The 19753-nt window shown below is 39.9% G+C and overlaps 1 protein-coding gene across 6 annotated transcripts in view; it reads left to right on the top strand.

Annotated features, from left to right (window-relative positions):
• BCAS3 (BCAS3 microtubule associated cell migration factor) overlaps window positions 1–19753 on the top strand; it is a 370477-nt gene that overhangs the window by 126884 nt on the left and 223840 nt on the right. For 5 of the 6 annotated variants that reach the window (XM_064467926.1, XM_064467925.1, XM_064467928.1 and 2 more), the window contains one exon: window positions 10987–11137. In XM_064467926.1, coding sequence (XP_064323996.1) covers window positions 10987–11137 — 151 coding nt within the window. Of the gene's footprint in view, window positions 1–10986; window positions 11138–18349; window positions 18395–19753 lie in introns of all 6 variants that reach the window. The other variant, XM_064467929.1, reaches the window with a different exon arrangement.

Here is a 19753-nt window from a genome sequence, read left to right as displayed (position 1 = left end):
AGGTAGAGAATCAGTGGAGTGGAAGAGGTGGGTGGTGTATTTTGGATCGTTTCTGAAGTGGAAGGAAAAGATCCATTCCCTTCAGATAAGTAGGGAAGTAGACTGATAAATTCTGCCACAAGGGAAGTTCGTGTCTGTACATAAAGTGTTTTAGAAGTGGGCTTTTGTAAACAGTGTAGATTTGAGGCTGGGGCAAATGTATGTTTGCCTTTATATTTGAAGAAGGAGTTGTGGGTATTCCAGATAAATTTAAAATGGAGCGAGACCGACATCAGAAGGGAATTGCAGTTCTTGAGATATGAAGTGTAAAAATACATGACTGAGTGATTTAGCACAGCAAATGCCATAGCAGTGGTGGAAGCAAACGGTTTCAGAAAGATTGTGGGTAGACAGGCGGAGGGGAAGTAATAGGTAGTGCACAGGAGACCGCGATGTCAAAGATGGATCGCGAGGTGAAAGGAAGGTGGAAGGCAGAGAGGAGTTGGATTACCACAGATGTGAGCGTCCCACTGAAGTTTTCCTGTCAAGATGGATGATTTCAGTCTTGGTAACATCAAACTGAAGAAAATTTCTAAAGGGTCGAGTGTTGATGTGTCAGAGGCATGTACTGAGGGAGTCCAAGGAGAAGTGGTAACTGGATTTTTAAGTGTTTCTCTGAAAATGACTTAATAAAATGACATTGTGGGATTCTACTCCTCTTTCAGTTGTTCCCACAATTGCTTCCTCGTAATTTACAGTAAAATGATGTTTTTCCATCTGCACATCTCACCAGTTAACCAGGTGTATAAAAGACAGGCTAGTGCATTTCCTTCTCGTGCATCGTGAGTAATAGAGGCATCCTACAGGTTGTGCATTGCTTTTGATAGGGTTTTGCAGTTCTTGCCAATTGGAAATTGATAAATAGCAATATTAGTGATGCGCAAGGAGGAATGTGCTCAACTGCTTTATGAATTCTCGGGATGCTTTATGTGTCTGTGCAGAGGACTGGATCTGGTTGCACACAGCTGAACAGCGTTTTAAAGAAAAGTGAGTGTGATCAGCCTAAAAGCAGTCGCTAAGATTGAGCTTTGAAATAACAAGCCAGCTGAAAAGCTGGTCACTGAAGCAGTGATGCAGGAAGGGTTTTCTGAATGGTGTTCGTGTCCAAAGCACAAAAGGGGAAAGGCTGGGATTAGGTCGGGAGAAGAGAGGTCTAGTACAGGGGAGACAGCGTGGTCCAGGAATTTGTTGGTGGGTCAAGGAATGTAAGTGGCTTGAGGGAGCTGTGATCAGTGAAATGACAAGAAGTAGCTTTGCTCACCTGATAGAAGCCTGTAATATGTTTGATCAGAAGGTGAGAAAGAGAATCTAGAGTTTTTCAAGAGACCGTATCAGCTAAAGGAGGAGATTTAAGTATTGAGTGTGTTGTATGACAAGTAAACTTTGGCACGAAGGAAGGTGAAAGCATGTGAAGCTCCGTGTTCGTAACCAGCGAGGGAAAGCAATGGGGCAAGAGCTGGTGGGAACAATCATTTTATCTGATGGACCTGCAGAGTTCCAGCCCAAACACCTTCTGCTTCCCCTGGCAGTGGGTATTCTGGGGCACAGCCACTGCTCAAAGGGAGTCCAGGGCTGATCCCTCGTGCTGAATCAGATGCCCTGTGTATATGATTGGTGATTGATTATGCAGTAAATGAGTGCTGCTCCTGTTGTCTTTTTTCAGTTTATTATTCTTCAGGCATTTAAATCAACTGTGCATTTTTGGTAGTCTGAAAAATGTAAACACTTTATGGAAAGAAACGTAAGCATTAAGATTGGAAATAAAATATACTTGTATCTTTTAAAAGGTTTATCTTTACCCTTAAATATGCTGATTGGGCTTATTCTTTTTGCTTAGTCGTTGTGGGCTGTTAAAATCAGTTGCTTTTTCCCATCTCAAGGAAATGCATCTTTGACACTTCTCATGACCTGAGTCACGATGCTGTCACAGAGCCAGAAAACATCCTTAACGGTCATGGGTAAAGAGCAGAGCTGCCGAGGGTGTGTGGTGGGTGGAAGAGGGAGAGATTGCTATGGTTTACTTCAGTTCCTATTCTACGGCTGTTTCAGACAAGCCATTTATTATAATTATCCATGGATATTATTATCAAGTTCTCAAATGCAGTGGTTCTCAAGGCACTTTTTTTTTTTTCTTTCATTTCGCATAACTTGGGTTAAATACTGTGTATTCAACCTGGTTGGAATTCAGATGCTAAAATATTTGTGCGAATTGTTGCAGTTAGAGCAAGGGAAAATAAGGCATCGGTAAAAAGGCGGGAGTTAAAAACAAGCCACAAATGTATTAACATGTAGTTTATTGTCAATACTAAATTCTGTCGAGCTAAGCCCTTTGAGTCGGGGCTGCTATTAAACTTTCCCTATCTCCTCACCCAACACAGCTGCATACAGAGGTGCCCTTCAGCAATTCGTAGACAGTTTCTGAGACAAGCTGACCAGTTTTTCTGACTGTGTTGTCCCAACACACAAAAAATTAAGTCCATAAAGATCATTTCATTCAGTATCATTTGGAAGGCTGACACCCACATTTTCTAAAGTTCACAATGCTGAAGCATCCCAGAGCCATCCCTGAAAGGAGGCTTTGAGTTCAAAACTGTGTTGATATGAATTATGATTGATAGACATGACAAGGGGCGGTAATAGTGCATATTTGTTTTCTCAAGCGCTTCATCATTCACCAGCAGACTGTGTTCATAAAATTCCCATGTGCAAGAAATTGAAGTAACAGAGTCTCTGCACAGTGCCTAGAAGCTGCCTGTGTGATAACGTCGTTAGTGGAGCGGTAACTCTGAGCTCACATAGTCCCTTCCTAAGAAGAGTTTGCAAACTCAAGCCCAGTGCTGTGGTAGCTACAGCCACAGCTTCTGGTCCAGAGCTGGCTGACAGCCACATGTTGGGGAGGATGGGCAGTGCACCTTCGCATTTGTTTGCAAAATATCCCATATCTGTACCCATGGTAGTTACAAGAAGCTAATCTTGCAGTCTTTTAATCTGTGAGGAGCTGAAGGTTCAAGGTCTGGTACAAATAGGATGGTGATGTCTGGACCCCTCCCTGCCTGTGGCTGGCATGCACGGGAGATGACCTGAGAGCTGAAAGGCCGGTTTGGCTGATTTTGCTCGTAGCCACAATCTGGAGCAAACTTGGTGAAGTGTTACTGCTGCCGCCTGCTTTACAGCTCTGCAAAGCCCGGAGCCCACAGCTGGCAACCAACTTTTGTTGTTGTTTTTACTTCAAGGAGAGTTTTGCCCATAAATGAACTTGAGCTTTGCACCAACAATATTTTTAGTTAAATAAATCCAGAAAGATGATGATTAGCTGAGGCTGGGTGTGGTGGTGGAGGGGTTGTTTTCTAAGGAAATGCTTCAAGGCACCTTTACTGTACAGCTCTTCGAGGAACTTTAGCATAGCAAACTGGTGTCTGTACAAACTGAGGAGGGGAAACGGCAAGGGAAGAAGCAGACATTTGTTTCAGATTTTTCAAGAAGCTATTTTTTACACAAGGCAGTTAAAACACTATGGATGTCCTCTTAGCTTCTGGTGAGAGGTGCCGTGGGGCCTGGGACACTGTCACTGTTCTGGCAGAAGTGGCTTCCTCTCCTTTTTGATTAGTCTGGACTGTCAATGTAGTTTCTTTTCCATGCGGGAATAGAAGAAATACGCATGGAGGTAGGTGAAATGGCCAGCCATACATCACTAATTGTAGAAGCAAATGACAGGGTCAAATCCCAGCTTGAAGTTTGAACCATTCTTTTATAACCCATCTATGGCCAGGTAGAGGCAACAGGCGGCAAAGGGGTCACGGCAGTTCCTACTCTCTTAGAAGAGACAAGAGGGGATTTTCAGGTGTCAGTGGGACGCTTTATTACTGAGGGAGAAAGTTTCTGAAACTGAAGGTAGCAGAAGAAAGAGAGGCTTCAGGAGGAGAAAAGGAACATCATGAGGCCATGGTCAGATTTTGAGTGAATGATGCTGGCAAGCAGTTGGAAGAGCTGAAGTTCAAGGAGCTTGGGTGAGAGGGCAGAGGACTCTCTCATCAGTGGCTGAGATACTTGGACTGGCGCTTGCATGCCTCAGCAGAGTATTCAGACTTCTGAGCTTGCCTGTCACCATCACATGCCTTGCCTGGATGCAAACAGAAAGTTCTGCTTTCTTAGGATAGTCATGAGATTTAGTGCAGCTGTGTTCCAAAAGGTTCAATATCAACTGGTTTTAAACATCAGGAAAGCAACCAGCTGCATTATTTGCTCCCATCCATTTCAATGGAATCAAGTTAGTGATAGATTTTGGACTTGCACCAGTTTAGCTGAGAGAAAAATATGCCGTAAGTAGCTGGATCATGTGCGCGTACGTGTTGTAGCTAATACATAGTATTCTTCCTTTAATGGGTCCAACTGTATTGGAAATATTGAGGGTTAAGGTGTGAGATGAGGCTAAATTTGGCAGGGTACAATTCAAGGAAATTGCAGTGTAACTCTAATTTAGAAATGATCGTTAAATAAAATAATGAGTTTCCTGACTTTTTCTAGGAAAATGTGTAACATTTTACAAAGAAAGATAAAACACGTTCGGCTGAATGAAACAAAACATGAAAGCAAAAGCCTGCTTTGGCAGTAATTAGCGCTCGTGGTATGGAGCGTGTTTCTCGGGACACTATTGAGTTTGTCTGTCAAGCTCTTCCAAACGACTTCTGCGAGCCAGCATTGCTTCCGCAGGGTTCTCTGTTCAGGTCACAAGGCAGCGTTTCTCACCAGGGCGCCGCTGTTTCCTCTTCCGACTGTAGTAGATTACAGATTATACTGGAACATGTCTGAGAAAAGGTCAGAAACGAGGGTGAAAGTCTTGGAACTGAAGCTGGGAAGCTTTCCATTCTCATCCGGGAAGCTTTTTGTATTGAATAAAAAGCAAAGCAAAATAAACCACCACATCCATGACATTTCTGTTTTTCCTGCCATTTTCATTCTGCCAGTTAGAAAGGATTTTATTTCCCTTGCATTGTATGATCAGTGAACGTTTAGTTGAGGAATCTTCAGTGTTACAGTAAACAGAAATAATGGCCAAACACAGTTCATTTTCTTACAGCTCGGCCCCCATATGATTGCATAGCCTCGAGTTACTGCGGTTTTATTTACCAAATTAAAGATGTTTATATGTAGTGTTAATGTCAGTAGACTACGTGGTACGCTTTGAAATGTAGTCTGTTAAGTACTGTAAGGCATAAAAGCTAATCAAGTGGGTTCTGAATTTTAATGACACTGCGTTTACTAAGCTTTTTGTATTGGAGTAATGGAAGAAGAATGGAAAAAATCAACATAGAATCATTTTATTATGAGGCTGACAGGTGCTTGATACCACTTCAGTTTTTCATGTAAAGCGTACAGAGAAACTAAAATCCTTATGATCATTACGTTCCTACCAGAAAAACTGCCCTGGGCCAAGTCGCGTTTGCCTTGCTCACTCACAGGGTGGAATTCCTCTACGCAAAAGAGGATCCCAGACACTAGAACAAGGAGACATAACGTGTGCAATCGAAACTGCCAGGGGAAATTTAAGGGGTAAAATTACTTGATTTCAGTTTGGTGGTAGGTCGGTGTCAGCATCCCATAGGTGTTAGGGTGTCGATTTGGTTTTAAGCTCGGTTGTGAATTAACGAGGTCCCTTTCCGTCTGACGGGCTGAGGCTGTTGCCTGCGTGCGGGGCTGGATCTGTGGTAGAGATGTAGTAGAGCTGGGTTCGAATCGGGCAAAAAGTGATTTGGTAGCATTAATAGGGTAGTATGTATGGACTAAAGGGAAGGGCAAAGTAACAGTAGAGCGGTCAGTGGGGCTGCATCAACATAATTCTTTCAGGATCCAGTAAAGTCTCTTTGCATAGCAGTGGCTGCACTGTGCTTGTTCACAGATGAGCTCCCTGGGGCTGGTGGGAATATATCTGCCGTGCTGCGTTTTGATGTGTATTTATGTCTTTAGGAGCTGCAAAAATCAGGATGTTTTCCTTCCTCTCTCCTCAGAGGTGATCTCTGACAGTAGTGCCCTGAAGTACTCCGTTCAAATGCTGACCAATTTGAAACCTGGCCTGAATTCATCGAGGCCCTTAGCTGACCGGAAGAGGACAAGTTTACTGTACTAATTGCTTTCAGTTACTGAATGTTTTTTAATCGGTGTTACAAGCTATTAGAAGCAAGTCTAGCATGTTTTCCCCTAAGTGTAGCTTTCCTTTCGTATCCAAAAATTTATTTTGAAAACCTAGAAATGTATGATCTGATCGAATGTTTAAAACTCACCTTCATGCCTTGTATTTTATAGGTTTAAGAATAATTATAAATAAAATAATTATAGACAGAAACTGTAGCCATCAGTAACGTGACGTTGCAGTGGCGACGGTGCGTGGAGGGCGGCGGGCGACCCCTCTGCGTAGCTGCGAAGCGGTGCCGCAGCCGGCCGAGGGCGAGGGTGGAGGCGAGGGTGCAGCAGCGGGGACACGAGCCCGCCGGGCCCTACCTGGGAGCTGCTCCTGATGTCTTTTCCACAGATGTCCAGCTTTGTCAAAACCCAGTAAATCTTGTGAAGTTTATTTTCCTTATAGCATCTGTGTTTTATAATGGTGCTTTTAATTTGTTTTTCCTTTGTCTGCTGGGATTTCTTTTGTCCGGCACTTTCAGGCCTCCCTTTTTTTCTCAGTGGAAGTGAGTCTGTTAATGATGGCTGGCTTGGGAATACACCCCGGCCAGGCCAGCATGGCAGCCGCTCCCTCCATCTGACAGCAAAGCCCATTGTTGTTTTCTTTTTCACTTTTATCCTCAACTTAATCCATTTTCCCTTTGAGTATTTGTGGAATAAAGTGTCTGGAAAAGTGTGGCTCAGATTTTGGGTGGATGATGGCGGTTTTGTTGTGGACTTTCAGCAAACGGGTACAGAGGCAGATCGTATTTTCTGTGTCTCGGCAACATTTGTCCGATATAATGCTGCACTTGTAGATAAACTTCTGCTGTCAGACTACCAGAGCCGCGATGTCCTCGGCTGCTTGCAAGCCCCTTAGTAAAATTAAGAAGAGATTTACCAACGGCTTAAATTGAGACATAAGACTTTTTTCTTTTGTTTTTCTCCAATGGAAGCTGAATTAGGATTAACCATAGGAGTTTTTTTGACTTGGGTTTAGCTACTGTCGGGAATTTGCACCCTGAGTCTATGTATTTCAGTGAAAATAATGCAAGTGCTTCCTTTTGCACGTGTCCTGAGCTATGGCCTAAGCTGGAGAGGGAGTGCAGGCGAATGGGAGGATCCATATGGGGAAAATAAACCTTAGCCTAAACTGGCTTTAATGTATTCCATGCACAGCTCTTGAACTGTCATCTGAAAACCTCTTTCATGGCAGCCCATGGAAAGATGATACTTGACCAAAAGGACTTGCCTTGCACGGGGTCCTGAGTGCTGTTAAGCTCACACTCTGGGCAATTACCAAGAGAAAGCGCCTCGTTGCTTGGGGTGCTCTGCTGGAGATGTTCAGACTGATTCTTGAGAGGGCACGTTTGCCATGAAATTGTGACGGTGATTAATTTTCTCTAAATTAATTGCAATAGAAAGTATTCCGTGAATAGTCAATAGGATGTGATTCGCTGTAGCTGTCAGTATACATTTAAAGTTAAACTGTCAGTGTTAAGTGAAACTACTCTATTTGAAGCTATAATTCCAGGGTTTTACTCTCTATTAATATATGCATTTCCTTACAAGAATGAATATATACTGTCCACATGTGGCAAGGTAATTTGAGTACAGGATTCTGCTGTATGAAAAATGTTAGATATTTCCAGCGGACTTAAACTTCGGCTTATTTGTTTCTTGTCATTTGACAGTGAATCAACAACTGCTTGAGCTGTAGAAATAATGTTGATGCTTGACTGCATTCTTTGTGCTCTTTTGGCCTGATACGGCCGTCCTGTGCGCACACAACTCCCATTTGCTGCAGGAGGAGTCTCCCGACTTCGAAGGGCTGGAGGAATGGAGAGGGGCTTGTATCAAATTTCTGGATGGGTACAAAAGCGCGCCATAAAATTGTGGGTTTTTAAAATTACTTATTAAATATACTGTGTGACGCTGTTTTGTTCCAGTGAAGTTCAGGATGCACAATACAGCTTTTGCTGAATCTTAGGAAGGGAAGAGCCCTAGCCATAAGAGTGCATTTACTGGATCCCCAAGGCTACGCAGTTAAGACGACAAGCACGTACCTCTCTGATAGGTCTGAGGCAACATACAATGAAGATGTAACGGTATAGAACATTTCCATCATAAAAAATTGCTAAAAATAATTCAGTGAAAACGAAAGCAAGTATTTTTACTTTTTCTATTAAGCGCAATTTTCTTTAACCTCACTCATCCGCACCATCTTAATATTGTTGTAGTCAGATTTCCAAGAAGAACTTTACTGTCAGGATCAGTTTGTCTCCTTTGTGTAGCACTCCAACTTCTAATTTTTAATTTGTATCCCTTTTAATGGTTAAGCAACCGAATGTTGCTGCAGAAAATACAGATCGGCAGGCAACGGTTACTGGGGTATACATTAGGTATTCACAGCTTTTCCATTTGTCATAGCTGAATTTTTTTATCATGTTTGTGCTGTGAAGCGCTGTGCATTATGAGCTCTGGTTGTGTTAATTTTTTATTGATATTTGTATACATCAGATTAAGCTATACATTTGAAAATGAAATGCTTGACCTCTGTTGTTTTGTCAGAGAAGCATCATCTTAGATGTCGGTTGCACTGAGCACCTCTTTTACACATTTTCAGTTCTCTCCCTGGAGTTCAGTAGTATTTTTGTTTGCTTCGTGTTTTCTTTTCTTATGTGTGAGCCTAAAAATTTGTAGGATGTTGTTGCTACAATTAATAAAAAACTCCTGTGATGCCTAATCCTGCAGTTTTCTGAGTATCCTCAGCTGCCTTGGAATTCCTCCACTTTTGTGAAAGAGAAGCAGCTCATCCTTGTGTAGGAAGAATGTCTGTAAATGCCTCATTTTTCTGCATGCAAATATTCTGTTGATCAATTGAAGGTTTTGCATATGGAAAACTACACAGTGTTGGGAGCGGAGGGCACTGAGTAATTAAATGTGCCTTGAGAGAGGGAGAGGACTGTTACAACACAGTCATTTGGTTCAGTAGTTCATAGTTAATCATTATATTCCTAACAAGTAACAGAAAACAAATTACAGACATTTGGAGCCCCCTCTGTAGATACCATCGCTGTTTGCTGTGCGGCATGCAGTGGCTCAAGGTGAATATAGGGGAGCGAAACACTTTCAGAAAGGCCTTGATTACATGCAACAGTAACTAATTAGACGATAATGCAGAAAACTAGTCATACCCCTTTCTACAAGAACCAAGAATGTATTGTGAAACTAATCTTAAAAAAATTAATTGCATCTCAGTCTTAATTTAAAATGGAGCTGGGTTTTTTTCCCCCCTTTCCTGTTTCTTTTTATTCCAAGTTGGTGCAGGAAAATTGCTATTAATGAAATCTGCTCTCTGAGACTTCAATAGGCTTGTTATTCATTAAAGCCTTGCTATTTCTCTTAAAATGTATTGACCAATGTTCAGGCCAGATACTTAACACAAAATACACTTTGTAATTTCATCATTTTTGTTATTGTGCTTTTCTAAGATGCAGAGGTCTATGGACTTTGTAGAAAAAACAAATAAAACCCCTAAGCTTACAGTTATATAGTATTAAAAGAAGGGTGAAGGAAGCATTGAGTGTCTTTAGGATGATGAGACATTCATTAAGATTTTTTCCGCCTTCCTTTTCCTATTTTCAATCCATCTGAAGTACCATTAAAGCTTTTCAGGCAGCTTCCTGTGAGAAACCCTTTTCTGTGCTGTTTTTCTTCCTTGAAAAAAGGTGGCTGCTCTTCAGTCAGATTGTATGGATTTGGCCTGGGATTTGTATAATATCTATGTAGAATGCATCGGTTGTTTAGGAACCTAATTCCCAATATGGCTCCCTTTTGATTAAGAACAAAGCCAGCGTTTCACAGCATTATAGGAACACAGAAAAACAAGTTAATGATCTAAACCTTTTAATTCATGGTTGCTTGTCTATTTAAAGTACTTTTGATTCTGTTATAAACAGACAGGCCCCTTTTTTGTTTAACTTCTTTCTTTGGTTTCTTCACATTTCTTTCTTTACTGTCCATGAAATTTGTAGCTAGTTTCCTTTTCTAACTGAAGAATGAAAGGTTGTGACTACAGAATGATACAGAAAGTAAGAAAGCGTATCTAAACTGGGCGTATATCCAGACCAGACCTCTTTGAAACAAGCTAAATTTAGGGTTGTTGGGATTTTTTTTGCTAGGTTTTCCCCTTCCTGTTTTTTTGAGTACCTACATTTGTTTTCTTCTTCTTTTTTGAACGAATAGAGTTTGTTACTTTTCTGATACTTTCTACATTTTTACATGCAGTTTGGCATGGCTTTATTTTGTATAGTTACTTGTGATTTTCCTCCGGTCTTAGTTCAGCAGATTACTATTATGTGCGCCTTTATCCGCAGAGAAAACAAAAGCGACCTTTTCAGGACTTTCAATTACCAACACTGTATGTGGTACTTTAGGAAAATAGTTCCCTTCCAGAATTTCCCCCCCCCCCAATAGAGAATTGGAATCTAGAGTTTGTTCTTCAAACCCAACTCAAAAACATTTTGATGAACAAAACTGTCAGGCGAGCAGCAGGAGTAATTTCCTTTCCATGGAAGGCGACCTTATCCCCATATATAAAATTAAATATGTGCTGCTTCCATTGCCATTTATTTTTTACCTGAAATGAAGATGACTTTTTTCAATAGGAGCTCATTTTTTCTTTTTTCTTTTTTTTTTTTTTGGCAATGGCTTATTTCAGGCGGTTTTTAGAAATGATAAATGAAGAAAAAATTCCAATAATCTCTTTTTTTACATCTCTATCCCATCAAGGTAAATTGAACAGTCAAGACACTTATAATAACTTCACAAACAATAATCCTGGGAACCCGCGGCTCCTGCCTCTTCCAAGTTTGTCTGTGGTGTTGCCTCTTGCTCAAATCAAGCAGCCAATGACATTAGGGACCATCACCAAACGCACAGGGTAAGTGTACCTGCACGAACCTCTCCTAACGTTTGTGTTACGAGTGATGCTTAGTTTTATTCTTAATTTTCATTTCGGAGTATGTAATTTAATGGCGAATAGAAGAGGGGGGGGCTGGTAAGACGAGACAAGAAAAGAAAACCAGTGTCAGATAAGTAAACAAAACCTGAAAACAAATCTCTCAAAATTTGGGAGTGTTCCTTTGGGTGGGTCATTCTCTTGCAGTCAACCGTATGGGAAATACTGTACACTGACATCAGGAGAGGTTTCACACCAGGAGTTGGTATGAAACATAAGCAGAGCTGTAGTCAGCTTTTTTTTTAAAAAAAAAAGTTTGCTTGTTTTGATTTCTAAACTTTTCAAGCAGAAATGATTTTTGATTATCAGAAATGGAAAGACAGTAAGCCAGGTTGAGCATAAAGAGAAAACTTAATCCTGCTGTTTTCTTGACCTTATTTTTCCTCTGAAGTGACTCTTCTGTACTATGAAATTCACGTGCAGATTTTCATTCGGAGCCAGCTGCACTTTGGTACTTCTCTCTGTGCCATGATAAAGCACTTCAAAATATTCGTTGTGAAAAGCTCTGCTAAATATATGTGTATTAAAATTACTAAGAATATTTTGTGAGCTTTATAAACAATAACAATTTTTAAGTTAATTTATACTGTTGAACAGTTGATACTTTTGCTAAATTTCAGATCTTCAGATTTTGCAATTAATACATAAAGTTAGTGGGTGAATGTTATTTCCACACACCCCCACCCCCCTGTTTGGTTGTTCAAAACCTTGAATGTTTTCTAGTTAAAAGTCTGATCCATTAATTTACAGATTGCTTTTATATTTTTAAGAAAAATAGATCGCGTATGGCATGTGGTTGGACAAAACAGTTGAGAGTCCTACAGGTTCATAACATTTTCCTGCATTTCAGCAAATGGGTGCAGGCACTGCCTTTCTTGCTTCAGTGGTTTCTTGCCCAAACCCTGATGCTGAGGTGAATTTTACCGTGTGTTTCATGAACCAGGAATTATTTTTCAGGCGAGAGCTCACGGACATTCCCTCTCCCCGAGTAACTCCCATATTCTGTGCTTGAGTGTTCTGGACATCCTGTAATATCTGCTATTATTTGTTTAGTGCTCTAAGTATGTGTGATAAGGTTCTAAAGCTTACGTATGTATGCACATGTGTGCACGTGTATTGCTGAGTATGTCTATCTAACAATCCAGTCCTGCTCTTGCTGCTGTAAACAGGAATTTCATTAGGGTTGTTGAGCCAAATCCTGAACTACGGACACGCAGTTGCCCTAAGCACAGAGGCTGTCTGCAGATAAGTCCCTGAACTTCATAGATAATTGTAAATGGGACTTGTGAAACAGTAAAGAAAAGGTACAAGGGTAATGTGGTTTCACTTCTTCCACACATTTCAGTTGCTTATTTTGGCTCTTTTTTTCGTGCTTACAATTTAAATGTGGGCAAGGGAAGTAGATTGCACTAGCAATCAGGTGAATTTTTAAAGTATAGGAAGGTGTGATCTTGGGTGAGGACGGGCAGGGAGGTGGGATCGGAGGGAGGTTGGTGTGCATGGAGGTAAGTGGGAAGTTACGGTTCCTGAAAGAGGGAAAAATATCAAAAAGGTCACTTGAAGAGTATGGTTAGGGAAGGACAGAAATGTAATTCTGGGCTCAGTTGGTAGACTCCTGGAAGTGGAATAGACACTTAGAACTATGGGGGACAAGACACAGGAAAAAAAGCCGCCTGAGGGTCTCTCGGGGGGAAGGTAGGGTGATAGGATGATCTTAGAAAAAGCACTTGGTTTACAACTGTAATTAATGAAGTGGCTTTTGCAAAGGCTGTTTCCTTAATGCTGTGGTGATACCAGCAAGCTTTTCCAGAACCATTGCAAATGTAATAAATCTGCATTATTTTATTTAATGTTTTATTCTTAAATATCTTAAACGTATTCAAAGAGTGTTTATATTCATAGTTTTCTGTAAGTAAATTTTACTATTCACAAATTGTCCGTGTCCTATTATTTTGTGTAATTTTTAAAACTAATTAAATTTAAAATACTCGGTGAGGCTTATGTAAGGGGGGGAAACAACAGTCATGGGAAATACCCTGCTGTGTAAATAGAGTTTTCATGAATGAGGATCATAATTTTCAGTGAAGCCCGTGTAGATGTGTAATGCTAAGCTGAGAGCTTCCTTCATTTGTTCTGCATCCAAAATATTTGATGAAAGTACACAAAATTAACATGAAAAGCTGTATTTATAAAGCAGGGATTTAAGAGGAATGCCTAGGATCCAAGAAGCCTGGCATGCCTAAAATGACCAAATTGAGACAGCAGCCTTAACTTAAACCTCCAGGGGGCAAAGCGTGTGTTTAACATATTTAACATCTGCCCTCATATTTCTAGAAACACATAGCGATGTAAGTCTGTACAGTGTAATATTTAGACAGGACAGGGACCATCTGCCTCACTCTGAGAAGTGTAGGAGGCATGTATTACTGCAAATGGCAAAAGACAGATGTATTTACACCTACATGGTCAGCACCTTTAAGCACTGCTCCGAGGAAACAAGGCTCTTCTTTGGGAGCAGCTGCTTAACCTTGTGATTGTGCAGCGATCAGAAAAGGAGACGAAATGGCTATCAGTTGGGTTTTACAGCCGCTGTTCAGTGGCCCTCAAAGCAGATTCCTTTTCTGTTGTTGCTAGTTTTAAAGAATTAAAAATTTAATCTGTTGCAGTACATTTCTAAAAGTAAAAAGCAAAACTAAAAGAATACCACATCATGAGTAGTTCCGGATTTTTCCATTTCATTTGCTTTTAACATATGAAAAAGCTTCTTTAATATTAGACATCTTGAGGTTTGCAGGTTTTATTAACCAAAAAGGCAAGTTGGGTTTTTTTCCTGCTAGTATCCAAGACAGCAAAATATTTCTCAGGTACTGAAAGGACTGATCAGTGCTCTTAATATCATCTGTCTCAAGCAGAGCTGCAAAGCATGTCATTTTACTTGACAAGTGGAATGGCAGTAAATTTTTAAAAAATGTTCACAGTAGCCCTATGGGAATGAAAGACCAGAATCTGTTGTGTCGTTACTGCGCTGTTCATCACAGGTGCTTTTTTTTTTCCCCCCTCATGTAAACTTGTGGGGTTTGGAACATTTTCTGATCAGTCATTAAACTCTTATTCTGAACACAATTTACATTCTCAGCACTGAATATCTCAGAGCATTACCTCCCCTCTTGCCATCATTATTGTTTCCTTGTTCCCTCCCCTCCGTTTTTCCCTTGATTTTTTTCAAGTCTCTCATTGTAATTTCTGCACCTTCATGAAGCACTTAATTTTTGTCCCTATATTTTGTTGTCCCATTGACTCGCTTCCCTGCAGTTTGTACTGTCAGCACATTCTGAGGAGCAGATAGGCTTTCCCGAAGGGGCTCTAACATTAATGAGCAAGGAAGCATCTTATGTTTTAAAGATTAGGGGGATGTAAGACAGAAAAAGAGCTAGATTTAATAAGTCTTTATCCGTGCCTCAGTTTCCCTCTCAAAATTTTAATAGTAATGCTGAATTCCTTCTCAGGTCTGGTGAATGGGTTAATTCATTGCTATTTACAAAGGGCTTATAGATCTGAAAGGGGAAGAACTGTATGATCCATCTCATGCTTGTCTATAAAAGGCAGTGAATCAGAGTATGTTAGAAGACAGCTTTGTGCTTTGCAGTAGATTATAAGCGTTCCTTGTGTTTGTGGAATGAGTTGTAGTTAGTTTCCAGTTTGTAAGAATGCGGGGACGCAGATGAGCTGTGAGAGGAAGGAGGGGAATAAAAGATACAATAATTGCCCCAAAAGAAAAACTGTTGTAAAAGTTTGTGTCTCTGACAGCAGCATTTGTTTTAACTTTCTCAAGGGATATAGTAATTATATTTGTATCATACTTCATTCTCAAATTCATTATAGCTTTAGTGAAACACCAGGATGTAACCTGCATTAGTTGGGTCTTGTCAAAACAGAGGCAGCCAATGTACCTTATAGGAAAAGGAATAAACCTTACGTTTTTCCATCCGAAAGATGTAGATAGTGTGTTTTTAAACATGAAACTATTTGTTCTTTATCCCATCCTTCATTCCACCCCCAATAAGGAAAGGGAAAAGTAGGTAAAGTGTCCCGTGCAATTTTATCATTTTAGTGTTTCTCATTGCTTTTGTTAAATGTACTGAAAATCGCTGATACCCATGTGTTTTATTTTGACTCAGAGAGCTTAGTTTATCCCAGGTTCTACTACTGAAGCAAACAAAGATAAGGAATGCAAAGTCATGTCGTCATGATACAATAAAGTAGGAAAAAGTGACTGTAAAAGTAACTAAAAAAGTCAAGAACGAAATTAAAAAGTAAAGCTAAAGAATTCAGTACAGTAGGTCAGCTTTCCTGCATCGTGAAGCCAGACATTCTCTTCCTGGCACATTCCTCAGACGTGTTTTGTGTCACCTTTGGCTTTTATAATACATTTTGGTAATAAAGCAACTACTGTAGTGATTTGTAATTGATATGAAATAAAGTGATTTGCACTAAATTGTGTTCAGACGGCACTATTTGTGAAAGGGTTCTCGCTACAGCAACGTGCAGCAATGAGGGTTAGAATTAAGTGGGTGTCGCACACCGTATTAAAAGTTTAAATGGTTTTTGTTAAACAGTAACACAAAATCAAAGAATGTGTCAGTTTTCAATTTGCTAAAACTCAGACTCGGACAAGAAATTAGAAAAGTTGGAGTTTTGAATCAGGAATCATCTTCATTCAATAATTTTCCTTTGGAATTTCTCACTAGCTACGAGAATGGGGAACCTCAGTGAGTTTTTTTGCCTTGACATTGCCCTGTTACTGTCACCGAGCGTAGCCATCTGGTGCTGTCATTTCAAGGTTGGGTTATCCTGTAATTTGTACATTCTCTCCCTCTCAATTAGCATACCATCCGTATTATGTGAAGGAAATAGTGAAAAACAATCGCTTACGTAAATATCATAGGAAAAAAATGGTTGTCTTAAAAGAAATCAGGTCTCCCAGACAGAAAGGAAATGTTAAGTTGCCTCTCTCACACTTAAGGCTTTTTATTAAGACTCTACCATAGTCTTTGGAAGTGTAATTACATTTTCTTCATGAAACAAGATTCTGTATCCATGTTAAAAGCGAACAAACAAAACCTTCCATTGAAACATGTATCCACCTGGGTCAATTTGTAATTAAAACGGAGAGAATTTGTTAATTTGCAAGGGTAATCATGGTTAACATAGTAAGTTGTGCAAAAAAAAAAAAGTGTTAGCTTCTACAGGGTTCTAATGAGCTCAGCTGAATGTCATGTGCCTGCTTTTTGCAGGCAGAGAAACTGAGGCAAGGGAAAAAAATACTTGCCAAAACATGCAGGATCATAATTTAGAAATTCTAAGCTCCCCATCAGATTTGACCACTCTCCAGTGACTCTTCAAAGTTAGACTAGATGCGTTCTGGGTTTTGAATTCCATTGGCTATGGGTTATGCAGAAGACTTAGTATTTAAACAGTGCTATAGTGCTGGGCTAATCTTCTCCTGAGCCATTAGGGTGGTCTTGGACTCAGGGTCTTCATGTGTTGAGCATGTAGGAGATCGTACAATTCATACTGTTCATACTATTTAATTGGGTTTTATCACTGTTCAGAGGTGATATATTATGTCTAGAAAGGCAGCTGGTTGTACCAAAGGAGCGCTCTCCCACAGAGTGTTAACCCAACATTTATTTAAATACAAACAGTTGAAGGCTTATACAGAGTTCAAAAGATCGTTGGTATGTTTTTTGGCCTGTATTACTAATAAAAAATAGGATTGCTTTTTTTTTTCCTTCAATATTCTATTCTTTATTGGATTTTTACATCTTTGCATGTCAAAGAATATATGTCTTAGGTTTATGCCTTCACCTAAATGTTTTTTTAAGGGGATTTCTTCATTCACTGATGTTGTGCTCATGTCAAATTTAGTTCACAGAATTCTTTTTTATCAGGCTGGTATCCTTCTAATTGTGTAGGCGTATGGCCAAGTGCTTTATACATCTTTCTATTATAGACCTTTTCTGTTAGTTGATTGCCTGAAAATATTTCATTTGTTTCAACTAGCCAGAATTTATTGCTGAGTCAGAGTATAAAAACAAAAATGGCACATTGGCATTTACAACATCAATTATTCAGCAATTTTGTGGGTGGTGTTACATCCCAAATGAGAATCAAAGAAGCCTTGAGCGTGTGAGTAGCTCCAAATTTACCTCCTGTTCCTCCTTTTCAGGATTTATGCAAATGTTAGTATGGCGATGGCTTTTTCAAGGGCGATATAAAGAACAAGGGAGATACCCGTTAAAAATGCACTAAAATTAATGGGGTGTGACACCACTTTAAAAAGTAGAGGCCGTGCAAAATATTTGAACAAAACGCCACCAACAACAAAATCATGGTGTAGATAAATTGCTGAGTGGCCAAAAACATTAAGCAGGTTATTTTGAACATAAGTTAGGGTTCTCTTTCCTGCATTCCATGCAAGCTTGTAAGGCGGGGAATAAGATTGCTGTGCCGTACACTTGCTAAAGATTTTTCATTTAATAGCGTGTCTCTGTCCCAGAAAAAGGGCTGAGTAATTTTCTCGAAAAGGTTGTGCTTGTACTTGTCGTTTTTACTTAGGACTTGCCTCTTTTCAGTAAATTTGTAAAACTGTCCCGCTCAGCCCTTCAGGGTTCCATGAAAACACCCACGTATTCGTTGCTTTTGATGCTAATTTACTTTTTCTGTTAGTTTTGACCTTAATACCTGTTTAAGGCTCTTGACTGCTTTTGCCTCAGATTTGTCAGGAGATTTCAGGAAGGAGACCTAACCTGTGTTCACCTTGAATTATAACGTTAAATCCTGCTTGCAACTGATGCCTTACGTTTGTCCCAGCCGTTGTGCATGGAGAGCCGTCAGCTCCTGCTTCTGTGGGCGGTTGCGTTGTCAGCGGGACTGTTCACGTGAGCCGTTGTGCCTGTGAGCGCCAGCATGCGGTTACATTAGAGGTCTACATCTCTTTCAGGGCATCATGAATGGTTATAAAAAATTATTTTGTTTACCTTCTGCATAAATCTTAATAGCATGATATACAGTGTACTTGTTGGTGATTGAGTTTTCATCTAATTTCTGTGCATTTTTCCCCTTTACGTGAAGACCTTACCTGTTTGGAGCAGGATGTTTTTCCATAAAAGCTCCATGGTGAGTTCCCAGTTCAAACCCAGCATGCCTATAATTCATTTGCTGTCCTCACTGAAAATAACTCTGTGCTTAGACTTTTTAATTTTTGAATTATTTTTATTTTTGTAATTTGTTTATTGCATGGCTGATCCATAGGTGGAAGCACTGCATAATTTCACTTTTAAACTATGGATGCATGTTCACCATTGAGCATTGTCAAAGGAATGTGTTCTCTTTCGTTTTTTCTTTTTTACCTTTGAGAGGGCATTTAATTTTTAAGTAGCAGAGAAGTTGAAAAAATAAATTATTTCCCAGTGGGCAAAACTTGTCACAGTATCTTTCCAAAACAAGCCTCTTTTTGTTTTTTCTATATAGCTTCCTTTATTATTGTAGCACTAAGTTGCTTACAGACAGAAAGCATCGATGGTGACCTCTTGAAAATAAGCCAGATTAGCAGTGAGTAGTCAGTAAAGTCCCGCAGTAAGAGAGATGAAGCAAGTCACACAGGCATTGCGAAATGAAAAATTAAGCTTATCACACTGGAGGTAAAAAATAAGCCACAGTTCTGTTAAAATCAGGATATTTGAAATAATAAGAGATTTTGCTTTTTATATGTAAAATTGCAGCACATTACAAAAATACAGACAGAAGGAAAAACAAGTGTTATCAAGGTTCCCTGTGTCGGAGCTTGGTTCTGTATTCCTCCAGTGCTGCATAACCTCCGGTGCTACATAACCTCCAGTCACCTTTTTATAACAGAATGGGGGTTAGGTGGTTGAAGATCTAGGCAACAAAAATGGAAGAATTTTGAACACGGTACAACTTTCTTAGAAAACTTAGAAGCTCTCAACTAGGAGTTTTTTGGGTTTGTTTGGGGTTTTTAACTTTAGCTAAGGATACTGACTAGCTTATATCTATCAGTATCTGTTAGAAGAGTTGTATGTAGCTCTTGTTTCTACTACTTGAAGTTTGTTCCACGTATATCACCCCCTTAAGTCTCTGTCAAAATACTTTCTTCAGCAGAGAGAACTTCTTAAGAGCTTTGTTAGGCTACAGGGTTCTTAATAGAATGGCAGAGGACAGCGGATGGGGAATACGGGAGCTATACCGGAGACAGGAAAAGCGATGGCACTAAATATGGCATTAAAGGAAAGAAGGTGACCTTGCCGTGTTCCTAGAGAATACCTGGCTACTGAAGTAGTCTTCCTAAGAACCATTTCTAAATGTAGTTTATGATGCACCTAAGTATTTTGTCTGATGGTGATCTAAGAACTGAAAGGGCTCTGGAAGAAGAGTTTTGAAAGTGGATTGTCTTAGCAAATGGATGTTTCAGTCACCCCCTGCATGAAGCAGCAGAGACGCTTGTCAGCCAGAAATGAT

The sequence above is a fragment of the Phalacrocorax carbo genome, chromosome 17 (genome assembly GCF_963921805.1).
Source record: "Phalacrocorax carbo chromosome 17, bPhaCar2.1, whole genome shotgun sequence".
Classification (NCBI taxonomy): domain Eukaryota; kingdom Metazoa; phylum Chordata; class Aves; order Suliformes; family Phalacrocoracidae; genus Phalacrocorax; species Phalacrocorax carbo.
The sequence above is the reverse complement of the archived record's forward strand: the minus strand, read 5'-3'. Positions and strand labels throughout refer to the sequence as shown.